We start from the raw sequence: 12,483 nt of genomic DNA on the forward strand, positions 1-12,483 counted from the left end.
CATTTGTCTGTGGACCTGGAAGTAGTCGAAGGCTAGATCCGTCCTCGCCTGACACACCCTTATCGCAGTACAGCCACAAACACATGAGGGAGCCACAGTGGGGTTGCCTTGTGCCTTCCCATTTAGGCAATGCAAGATCCCTTGGCCTCTTTCATGAACTCCTTTCTCACACAGTAGAAATCCCTCTCCTTGGGTCTGAGTCAGTGTGTGCCATTCAGTAACAGCTGCTGGGTGAGTTGCCCTGTTCTGTTTTCTCTGCCCAACCTTTTCTTTCTGCCATTGCCAGGGAATGAGAATCCTTTGCTATGACGGTGTTTGGAGCTGTGAAGACTTCAGCACATTAACAGCAGCTTATGGTATTTTGTCAAGCCTGTGCCTTAAGCATCCACTGAAACTGACTTTCTTTTTTGTCCTGTTTTCCTAGATGACAGAGGGCCGCCGGTGTCAAGTGCACCTTCTTGATGACAGGAAGCTGGAACTCCTTGTGCAGGTAATAAATTGCACCTTCAGTTTTGAATTCTTGCCACAGCACTCAGTTTTTGCTCCATACAGCAGAAGAGGTTTTTAATTTAATTAATGGAATCTCAGTTAGTCGGCTTCCTTGTGGGTTTTGATCCTCTCTCATTTGACAAGCTAAGCAGGATCAGAATGGATCAGGATATGGGCAGGAGACCTAGAAGGTAAATCCCAAGATTCAGCCTCTCATGCTCCCCCCACTCCAAAGGGGGGGGGTTCCTATGTTTCAATGCCATTGTAGAGTATCACTTTCAGGTGACAAACTGAAGTAGTGACTAACCTCACAGAACTCCCTTTTTGTGTGCATGGCAGCATCACCCCTCACGTCCTGACCTAGTTCAGCTCCATCAGTGCCTCTGCGGCCCTTGTTGCTTGCTGTCTGCTGGCAGACTAAAGCTTTAATGTCCTGAAGCTTCAGCGTTAAGTAGCTGCCATGCACTGCCTCTGAGATGACTGGGCTTCTGTGGGTGAGTGACGTGACCTACATATAGGTTGGCCTCACGTCATGTTGAATGTATAGCATAGATGTTGAGGCACAAGAGGTTTATGGTAATGATAGAATGTCAAGCCAGCTTGATGGTTTGCTTACTATATTTACAGACATTTGTCCCCTGTACAAATTTTAAATAAATAAATAAATAAAATTTCAACAGCCTTTAAAACAATCAGCCAGTGAAAATATTACAAAATGAAGCAATTTTAAAATATTAAGACAATGAGTTACACACACATGCACACAAAACAATAAGAAAGGTTAACAGGCCAAAGGCTTGTGAGAATAAAAAGGATTTTGTTACATTTTTCTAAAACCATATACTGTATAGAAAATCAGCATCTCAGGGAAAGGGGCTAGGTTAAAAGTTTTTCCGTGTCAGTTATCTATAGGCAGATAATATTCTGGGATAGAGGAGCTGGATTCAGCCATGTGAACCTCAACATGCAGCCTGAAGTTCTGCAGATCAGGCACAAGTTTCCCATGTTAGCTAAAACTAAGCTTTAGACACCAGGGGAGAGGAATGGGCTATTAACTCCTATCTCTCCCACTCGCCATGCTGATGGTGAGAGGGGGAAGCAGGGCCTGGCCAGCTCCTTCTCCTCCTGCTGCTGCTGCTGTGGACGGGTAGGAAGGTTGAAGCAGCCTCCTGCTGGTGGCAGGGCCCGGGCAGAGAGGTGGAGCTGCTGGCAATTGAAGTTCAGCTCCTCCCCGGCTTCTCCCATCGTCCTGATGTCATGCACAGCATTGTCTCCCCCCATTTGGGGAATGTCTGGGGGAGGTGAATGAGTGAGCGGTTCTGAGGTCTTCAAAGGTGAGGGGTGAGAGAAGCCAGGAGCAGCTGACTTCTGTATTCTGGAGGGTGCATTGCGCTGCCAGAGGTGGAAGCATATTTTGCCATCCAGCCAGGCCCCTCGACAGGATGCCAGACTCTCTCATAAACTTGGCAGCATCTAAGTGTAAGAGCGTTGCAGGCATTGATTACATCCAGCTTCCCCTCCCAGCCCATTTTGCTTTCAAAACAACCCTGTGAGCTGCTTTAGACTGTGACACTGACAATGTTGAGGTTTAGTCATTGTTCATTTACAATTTTTATACGCTACTCTACCAAAGATTGGGGGGTGGGAGCTTATAGTAACAGCAAAACAGTAAAATAGAACCGCAAATAATAAAATATAAGGCAGAGAATAAAATCAAGCCTTTGGCCCTCCATTTGTTGCTGAGCTTCAACCCCCATCAGTTCTAGCAAGCATGGCCAGTGGCCATGAGAGATGGAGTTGCAGTTCAGCAACATCGAAAAGGCCTGAATGGGGCCCTTTTGCCAGTTGACATGCATTCACCTCATGATTAAAAATGTGAGCTTTGAGATGAAAACTGCAAATGTATGAGCACTCTCCTCACACTGAGGGGGGGGGGAAGGAGGAAGCATGATTCTAAAGTGGTAAACCAAGCAGCAGGAGGCATGTCAACAACAAAGCAACACAAATGATTACATTGCTGCGGGACTGTAAAATCCCACCGCCTTGGGTAAGTCTCTTCATGGCAGCATTAGGACCTTTTCCACCCTGTCCCATGGGTCCCACTCCCTCTGCGCAGCAACTCATCAGGTCATGTTGTGTAGTAAATAATTTGTTTCTTTGGTCGAAGCAAATTACAGTTTATCATCCTGTCTCAAACCTTCCATTCTTGGGCAAGGTGATTGAGTGGGTGGCCCCTGAACAACTCTAGGCATATCTGGAGGATGCAGACCATTTGGATCCCTTTTAGTCAGGATTCAGGCCCCATTATGGGACTAAAACCACCATGGTTGTGCTGGTCAGTGATCTCTGGTGGACTAGGGACAGAGGTGAAAGCTGTTTCCTGGTTCTGCTGGATCTCAGCAGCTTTTGATATCATTGACCATGGCATCCTTCTGGACTGTCTAGAGGAGTTGGGAATTGGGGGCACTGTCATGCAGTACTTCTGCTCCTTCCTCCTGGGCCATGTCCAGAAAGGGATGGTGGGAGGTGAGTGTTCGGACCCCTGGACCCTCACTTGTGGGGTGCCTCAGGGCTCTGTCTTCTCCCTCATGCTTTTCAACATCTATATGAAGCCGCTGGGAGAGATCATCAGGCAATTGTTTTTAAGATGGTTCTAAATGATATGCTGGAGGCATGTTTGCTTTTGTACACAGATTTCCTTTGCCCTCCTGTCAGGTCAAAGAGGATCTGAAGTGCTATTTAGGGGGGGGGGAATACACATCAAAATCTATTTGACCAAAGATAATATTGGGATGAGCATTCAGCCCATGATCAAGGATGTCTGCATTGTATTAGGCCTAGTTCAGACACAACCAAAGGGTAGCCCACGAACCTCAACTGTCACAGAGTCTGACAACTGGGGTTGTGCAACAGATTTTGAAAGCACAGGGCTCCCATTAGATTTGGATATCACCCGTTATGTTTCCAGATTTAGAGTTTGTGTTATAGGCTTTGAGCTGTAGGCAGAGTTTCTGGCACATCTTACAAACAGCCCTGTTTTATTTCCTTGGCCAGCAGTTTTTAGGACGGGAGATTGCGCAGGAGGAAATAATAGTAATTCTAGTTCCTTTTATTTGCAGAGCACAGAATGTGAACATTACACATATACCTTAGCAGTCATTTTAACACTCTGATAAGATAGACCAGTATTCCATCTGCATGGTACAGATACTGCAACATGGGAACATGAGTGCATCTAGCTCAGTATCCTCTGCACTGTTTGGCAGCAGCTCTCCAGGATTTCAGACAGCGAACACTGGTAGCCCTGCCTGGAGATGCCAGGGATTGAGCCTGGAACCTTCTGCCTGCAAAGCAGATTTGGTACCTTAGAGCTATAGCCGAGGGATAGTGAAAGGTTCTTATAAGATTAAACAGTGAAGATGAACTAGGGGTTTTCGGTGTAGGGGTTTCACAGCTCATGTTGTTGTGCACTAGGCTGCTTTAGCTGCCAGAAAGTCTCTAAAGGGTTAATCAGAAGGTTTAGAAAATGACTTTTTAAAGAAAACACTGCTCTGTGCAGCTAGAAACAGGAAATGAAACACAGGCACTTTAATTACTCTGGCATTTTTGGGGTGAGCAGGGTTGCATGTTAGTCTCATTCTAGCAAAAAAGGAAGAAGATGAATGGGAGCCTTTTGAAAGTGATTTGAATCACAGGAAACTCATTTCAAGACCGCTTTGTGTTGTACAGATGGCTCAGCAAGGTTATTTCAAAACCAAAAGAGGCAGCAGAAAATAATCTGAAGAGTTTTTTTAAAAAAATTAAGGAGGCATTTTTGATGTTCACGATCTTTATGCCAATACTGTACTTTATGGGCTAGTTTGACTATAAAGAGCAGGTATGGATGATGACACACCATAATTTATTGAGTGTTTGTACCTTGCTCTTCAGCCCCAACAACTTAAATACAACAAATTAAAATGGGGGTGGGCAGCATCAGGGCCAGGGACCAAATGCGACCCCCAGGCCTCTTTTTCCTTTTGCAAATTGGCTTTTATTCACAATCAGCTGCATGCAGTTTTCCGAGTCTGCTGGATTATGAATTCATCTGAACTCATCTTAGCTTGCCCTAGGTAAAGTGCTTGGAAAGTCTTCTTCAAAAACCACGTGTTGCCTTGACACCAGAGCTCAGGCATTGGAAAGAGAAATCATGACTATTAGTGCATTTAGAAATTTATATGGAAGAATTATCCAAAAGCTGGAAGGTGTTTATAGACCTGGGAGCAGAATAAAGAAGTGCGAAAAATGTATCTTTTCAAATTGACTGAGGTCCAAATAATGAATGAAATTTTTAGCATCTAGCAAAACCAAACTTCCTCATGTCACCAAGTCACAGGCTGGGTCATGCTAATCACTCAAATTTGTGTAATAAGAACTGTGAAATGGGAAGGGAAAAATTAAACTGATATATTTATTACTGCCCCGCCTTTATATTTTTGCATATGTTGATAACTGTTAATCATGTTACTTGATTCTTTGAACATCTATATAGCATATACTACTGAGGGCCAAACTACAGTACATGTTAAATTAATTAATTGAATTTGGTGCTGTTTTTTAAATAGCAACCACAGGGGCCCTGAACAGGATTGGAGCTGCAGCATACACAGAGGAGTTGTAAAAACAAGCCCATGCCTTTCCCACTTACCATTTGCTTTAATAATTGTCAAAGGACAATGCTTAACAACAACAACAAATATGATTGGAGATTTATTGATGACATTACAGAGCATCCACCCAATCACCACAGTTTACAACCAAATTTGACCAAGGGGTGCAGTATGTTTGAATGGAAATCCACCTCCCCAGTGCCAAAGTCACAAGTGACATTTGAGCTGAATGCAGAGGGAGCCCTTGGGGGGGGGAGCTTTGCTGCTCTAAAATATTGTATTTCCTTTAGCCTTATTCTGCACGTTTGTTCTTTTTGCTTGGTAACCTTTTTGTGCAGTGACTGGGTTTTATTTTTCTTTCATTCATTTTTTTTCTTGAAAAGCAGAAAACTGTTTCTTTTTGGGATCTCCACCCCTGCCTCTCCTATTCTTTTTGTTCCTGCTGGATTCGCATTTTGTTTGCAACGGTGTGTTTTTAAGGAAAACGTTTGACTGTGTTCTCCTAATCCTTTCCAGACAGTGAATTTATTGAAATCACCCCCCTGCTTTGGACTCATTTTTACATTAGTTTTTTGTTTTATTTTTTTCATTGTTTCTGTGTTTCCATTACCATTAGGCCTTTGCACATGAAAGGCTTGTCCAGCAACCAAGTTATTCTTCTCTTTATCTTAATGGTATTGCATAAGTGGTTTTTCATTTCTTTTCAAGTCAGCTTTATAAAACCTTTATAAACATGCACATCCCCGCCAACATTTCAACAACAACAACAACAACAACAACTTTATTATTTATAACCTGCCCATTTTACTGGGTTGCCCCAGCCACACAAGGTGGCTTCCAACATATATAAAAACATAATAAAACATTAAACATTTAAAAACTTCCCAGCCTGACCTCTCTCTCCTCCTGCACCTGTTCTATCCTGCAGCTTCTCCTGCCAGAGACTCTCGTTTCCTGGCTGTACTGTCTCCCCCAGTTCACTGGTCCTTTCTTCCAAGTCAATCTCCAAACTCCTTCTCCCAATGCCCACTCATCCACATTGAGCCACTGCTCCTCAGTGTCCAGTCAGTCCCTGACACCTGTCTCTCAAGTTGTAGGAAAGGAAATTTGGGGGAGAGAGTCTTCCTTTTCCACCTTTTTTTTTTGTAGGTGGAGAGAGTAATGGAGACTCCTGGCACTTTGGCAGTATCTGTTTCTTTACAGATACATGTGTTGAGTAAAGGAGGGGAGCCAGCAGCCACCCTAAAAGACACTGCTAGTCTTTAAAGCAGCATTAGTGCTCCCCAAAAGCAAACATCCCCTGGGACCCTCTTATGCAAGCGCCATAACCTCAGACTTATGTCTCTCAGCACAGCAACGTGGGTCAATGCTGTAGGGCAGTGATCACCAGCTGACAAAAGTGCCCACTGAGGAAGTATCTTTAGCTGTTGTCTTAACAAAAGGCAAGAGAAGAGGGCCATCTCCACACTTGATTGCTGTAAAAAAATGAATATTGTTAAAATGGGAAGTGGCTGATGAAGATAATCAAATACGGGGGCATTTCTTTTATAATGACAAAACAGTTATTTCCAACCGAGCAAAAATGACTGAGAAATGCGTAAAAGTAGAAGCACGGAGTCACCATGAGCTGGCTATAATATATTTTGGGGTGGAGAATATGGCGGAGAATGCCGTGCCTAGTGACAAACCAGGCAAAGAATCTTTGTGCGCACAAAGGTCATTTCGGTCAGATAGCTCCAGGGAAATGAATGCCACAGCTAAGAAATGCAATGTTGAAAACTAATGAAGCCCAGCAGGGCTAACCTGATTCATCCAGATTCCCTTGCTTCAACTGCCGATGGGAAAAGAACTTAAGAAGGAGGAGCGGAATGTGCCATCTGCTCTATCATTGACCTTGCGGAGGGGAAATGTGCAATAAAGAGAACTTTTGATATTTCAGACAACTAGAAGTAGAATATTTATTGGTTTACTTTAGTTTTACTGCATCTCTTGAATATCCAGCCCATTCACTATTTGCAGTTCTCCTTGATCTTCCTAAGCATTTTCTGCCTGTCTGATAGTGGTCAATGTTTCTGCCTTCGCTGTCTGAATCATTTGGCCAGCATAGCCATTCAAATGGTGTGCATGAACTGTGCCATGGGATCGATTATAGAATCATAGAATCATAGAGTTGGAAGAGACCACAAGGGCCATCCAGTCCAACCCCCCTGCCAAGCAGGAAACACCATCAAAGCATTCTTGACATGGCTGTCAAGCCTCTGCTTAAAGACCTCCAAAGAAGGAGACTCCACCACACTCCTTGGTAGCAAATTCCACTGTCGAACAGCTCTTACTGTCAGGATGTTCTTCCTAATGTTTAGGTGGAATCTTCTTTCTTGAAGTTTGAATCCATTGCTCCGTGTCCGCTTCTCTGGAGCAGCAGAAAACAATCTTTCTCCCTCCTCCATATGGGAGAAAGTTTGTTTTCTGCTGCTCCAGAGAAGATTATGTGAGGGCAGGTCTTACCTGGGGCCCCCTATATTATTATTTGAGTTGGCAGCCTTTGATCTTTGAGAGGATCCTCTAAATGTCTCAAAGGCAGCGATAGTCACTTGTGTTTCTTAAAGCAGGGGTGAGTGGAAGGTAGATTGAGATGTACTGGTAGAGATCTAGGTAGTTTGCAGTAGATTGGTAAGGATTTCTGACTCCTAATTATTTATGAATGGCAGTAACAAAATGACTCCCCGCTGTCTTGAATTATACTGCCAAAATGTCAAAAGCTTGGAGTAATGAGGAGTGGATCTTTGTGTAGAAGGATTGTGAGCTCTGTTCAGTTCTGGTACTCAAAACAAAGTGCTGGGCTTGGAATTCTTTAATTCTAGGTGTGTGTCTTCTGCAGCAGACTCCACTTACTGGATCTCAAGGTTAAAGAGAAGTTACATCTGGGGAACTCAGATCTCAGGCCTGTTTGCATGCTTGACACCCTGGTGTGTCAGGAGAGGATGGCAAGTGTGGTGGGAAGATTCAAAGACAAAGAAACATTTATACATTCCTGTGCAGAATAGAAAAGTTATGTATCAACATAACTTTTTTTTGGATATACAGCAGAAAAGAGTATCCACACCTCTCTTCAAGAGCATTGGCTATTCTTCTACAGTTCTCTATGACATATTGCTGTGAACAGGGATTTTCAACTCTAGCAAATATAAAAGATTAGAAAAGAGACAGGTTTATTTGTGTTGAGGAGATGAGAGTTTATTTGTCTCAAATTAGACCTAATATAAATGAAATTACCTGGCAAAAGCAAACTCATAGGTAAGAGGCTCATTTATATTTTGAGAATGATTTATGGTCTTATGTAGCTGCATTATACTTTTCAGATGGGCGGGGTATAAATTATTATTATTATTATTATTATTATTATTATTATTATTATTATTATTATTTCTGGATGTACCATGATAATATTATAAAGTGGTTATGTTCTATGTTATAACTCAAGCACTGCTAGGAGTTGTTTGTTTTTGTTTTCCAATGTATTTCTTACCAATAAAAAAAATCAGTGTGGCGCAAGCAAACTTTTATTCTGAAGCTGTGGCCCAGAGATAAAAGTTTGAGAACCACTCCATTAGAGAAAGAGGCCAAGACTACAGATCTTTACATGCCTGAAAATGAAGGTTCAAGGATGAATGCAGCCAATATCAGAACCCAGATGCCCATCCAACAGCCTACCTTTAAGGCCTTAGAGCTGTTGCCACCATTCACAAGTCATGCTTTTAATCTTTTTGTCATGTACATGTACTTGCTGGTTAAGCTACACCGGGCAGAATATAATAAGCCACAAACAAAGACTATGAGAGAACAAAGTAGTCTCACACACCTACCTAGTACTCCAAGAGATAAATTGCAATCCAAGTGCCCCAAGGAAATGAACCTGGAGAGATGCCACAGGCTAAGTCCAGGTGCCCGGTCTACCCATGGCAAACACACTTCCTACTTAGTGTTGAGGTTTCATCTGTTATTTACTGTTTAGACTTTTTCTCAGTAAAAACAATATCTGAATTTATATATGAATTTAGTGATAATCAGACCTAGTTACACTTAACTCCCCAATTCATGTTTTCACTGTGTTGGATCTTTTGTAGTTCCATTTTTTAAAAAAACACATGAGTGTGAGAAGTGAAGCATGGCAAATTGACTTGAAATGAAAGTGGAAATGGGATTTCAATATATACGCTGTAGGTCTGCTATTGCAAAGTGCTTTGAACAGATGTAAAGCAATACATTATAGTGGAAATGCATCTCTACAGAAAGACAAATGAAATTGGCATTAAGCAGCATGAGAGATGAGTTTTCAGGCTGAGATACAAAACTTCTGTTCATAATGTGAAATAGTCACTCTTACTAGAAGAATTCCTATTTTGGGTGAAAATACCAAGGTTCTCTGACAGGAACCTTCTTAAAATGCTTGTAAAATAAATAAACAACTATTCTGGATACAACCCTCACCCATTCACACAGATGCAGATTTAAGCAGATGCATGGTAGGCAGAGGTGTAGAGGGGTAGTCACCCTGGGTCCATTTTCTGAAGGGGGCGCAACCAGGTGCCCCCACAGCAGGCTCTGGTGTGCAAGGAAGCCACCGAGGCAGCTTCTTTGTGCCCAGACGCAGCTCTGCTTCAGCTCTGCTATCGGGTCACATCTGACTCAGGGGCAGAGTGGAGAGTCGGCGGCATAGAGCTCCCCCCCCCCCCCAGCTAGGATCTGTTGAAATCCTTTAAGGTTGAAATCCTTATTTATTTATTTATTTATTTATCCATGAGTTGAATGTAGTTCTTAATTTCTAGTCTTGTGTCTTATCTAACCCATTACCCATTCCACTTCTTGAAACAGAACATGAATCAAAACATCCTTCAGAATTCCCCCCTTCCGAATTTTGCAATGCAGCTCTTCAGCCAACAATGTGTACAAAATGCATATAATTGGGGAAGAATGCATAGAAACACATTAGTGAAAATAACATTAAAATGCATTATATTAGGAGAAATTGCTTGCAAAAATGTGTATCTTAGGCAAAAATGCATACAAGAATGTACACACTATGAGAATTCCATACTAAAATATTCAATAATAATCATGAGATTTCTTTATTAAAAAAGAATTCACAGACTGATGTAGAAAACTGAATTTAAAATTGGAAAAATGAGAAACTGAGAGAAACCAAAATTGACTGATTAATCCGTCCTTATTTTTCTGTCTGAGCTTTTATCCTCCTCCTTGGAAGGAATATCTGCTTATAAGGGGAAGTTAGGAAGTTCTAGTGCTTTAATACATTTCTGTTTCCTCCATTCTCCAGCTTTTGTCTTCTCTGTGTCCTCTGTCCTCCAGGGACATGTTCATTTTGTTCTCTGTAAAGGTAAAGGGACCCCTGACCATTAGGTCCAGTCATGACCGACTCTGGGGTTGCAGCGATCATCTCGCATTATTGGCCAAGGGAGCCGGCGTACAGCTTCCAGGTCATGTGGCCATCATGACAAAGACACTTCTGGCGAACCAGAGCAGCACACGCAAACGCCGTTTACCTTCCCACCTATTTATCTACTTGCACTTTGACATGCTTTCAAACTGCTAGGCTGGCAGGAGCAGGGATCGAGCAACAGGAGCTCACCCCGTCGCAGGGATTCGAACCACCAACCTTCTGATCAGCAAGCCCTAGGCTCTGTGGTTTAACTCACAGTGCCACCTGTGTCCTTTGTTCTCTGTAGAGACTTGTAATTTCACTGTCTGGAAAGCAAAGCGCTATTATGGAGATACAGGAGGATTCCCACCTCCCACCCACCCAGCCCCCATCATCTTCTGGAAGAAATGCAGGGCAACGTCCTCCCTGTAGCATTTGCTCTGCCTGCTGTGATATGAGATGTCAGAATGCTTTTATGGTTAAAAGAGATCAGCTTTTCCTAATTGCTTGGATAGAGAAGCTGACTGTTGGCTCAGAATTGGGTCATGTTTAAAAATAAGTACAACTTGCATTACCTCATCATGAGGAACAGGACATGTGGTCACTCGCAACTTCTTTTCCCTATCTTTTCCGCACAAAGAGCCTTTCAGATAAGCAGGGAACAAACAGATTATCTAATCTGTCTCTACCCATCCAAATGTCTTGTCATCCATCCATCCATCCATCCATCCATCATTCATGCCTTGGGCACCATCAGAACACCATTGGGCTGTTGAGCAGACTACTGTTCCTATAGTAAAACAAGGACAACTTTTCCCTTAGAGTGACCATAGCACTAGTCTTGACCCAGCATCATTACTTAGGGAAATGTACAGATATAACGGAAGGAATGGGAGGCCTTAGGAGGGGGGGGGGAGTGAGTGAGCACTACATTTGCCAAATCCTTTGCCTAGTCCAGGCATAGGCAACCTTGGCTCGCCAGATGTTTTGGAACTACAACTCCCATGATCCCTGACCACTGTCCCTGTTAGCTAGGGATCATGGGAGTTGTAGTTCCAAGACATCTGGAGAGCCAAGGTTGCCTATGCCTGGCCTAGTCCTAGACAAGTCAAGGTAGTGCTAAAATAAACTAGATTCTGGTATCATCAATCTCTCTCTTCCTCTCTTTCATGCAGGCATACAGGAAACTTTTAAAAATATTTTATGTTAATGGTTTTTAAAAAGTCTATATGGCAGAAGCCCAAAATTATGATAATTCAGACCCATGTTCCATTAATGTCAGAACTTTCTCCTAAGATGTTACAAAAGCTCAATTTTTGAAATTTGAAACCGCTGTTTTTCAGCAGCAAAATAATAGCTGTTGTTGGGAATTTTGCTTTAATTCAATATTTTTTAATTAATGTCATAAATATATTAGTACCTCTGACAAAATCCAATTGTTAGTTCAACAGTCTCAACTTACGTAATGAAACCATTTGCAGAATATTTATGCAGGGATGGAGGACTGTCTGCCTTTGTGCTGCAAGTCGCTCTTGGCCATCCCATATGACTCACAACGGCTCTTTCTTGCCTCTCCACCTTCAATGAATCTTGAAAAAAGCTTGCTCGTTGAGCCAACAAGAGGCTTTTTTTCAAGCATAGTTGTGGTAAGGAAGTCATTTTCAGGTTGGTGAGATGTGTGTCCCTCACCAATCCCTAGGACATTGCAATTAGACTCCAATAGAAGACTGTTTTTTAAAGCTAAACTAATTTAGAGTGGGTGGTGGGTAGGTAGAAGTCTGTAGTATGCTTCATTTCATGAAGATTTTGCTAAATGAATTATGTATGAAATGTGATTGGTAGATTCGTTTTCCGTTTCTATTAGAAATGTGTAATTTTTGTTGTTGAACTTGAAAGTGACTCATAATA

General features: G+C 42.4%; 1 protein-coding gene across 9 annotated transcripts in view; it reads left to right on the top strand.

Annotated features, from left to right (window-relative positions):
* FRMD4A (FERM domain containing 4A) overlaps positions 1–12,483 on the top strand; it is a 413,482-nt gene that overhangs the window by 242,866 nt on the left and 158,133 nt on the right. For all 9 annotated transcript variants that reach the window (XM_060279477.1, XM_035127381.2, XM_035127379.2 and 6 more), the window contains exon 2: positions 425–490. In XM_060279477.1, the coding sequence (XP_060135460.1) occupies positions 425–490 (66 nt within the window). The remainder of the gene's footprint in view (positions 1–424; positions 491–12,483) is intronic.

This window comes from Zootoca vivipara, chromosome 10 (assembly GCF_963506605.1).
Source record: "Zootoca vivipara chromosome 10, rZooViv1.1, whole genome shotgun sequence".
NCBI lineage: Eukaryota > Metazoa > Chordata > Lepidosauria > Squamata > Lacertidae > Zootoca > Zootoca vivipara.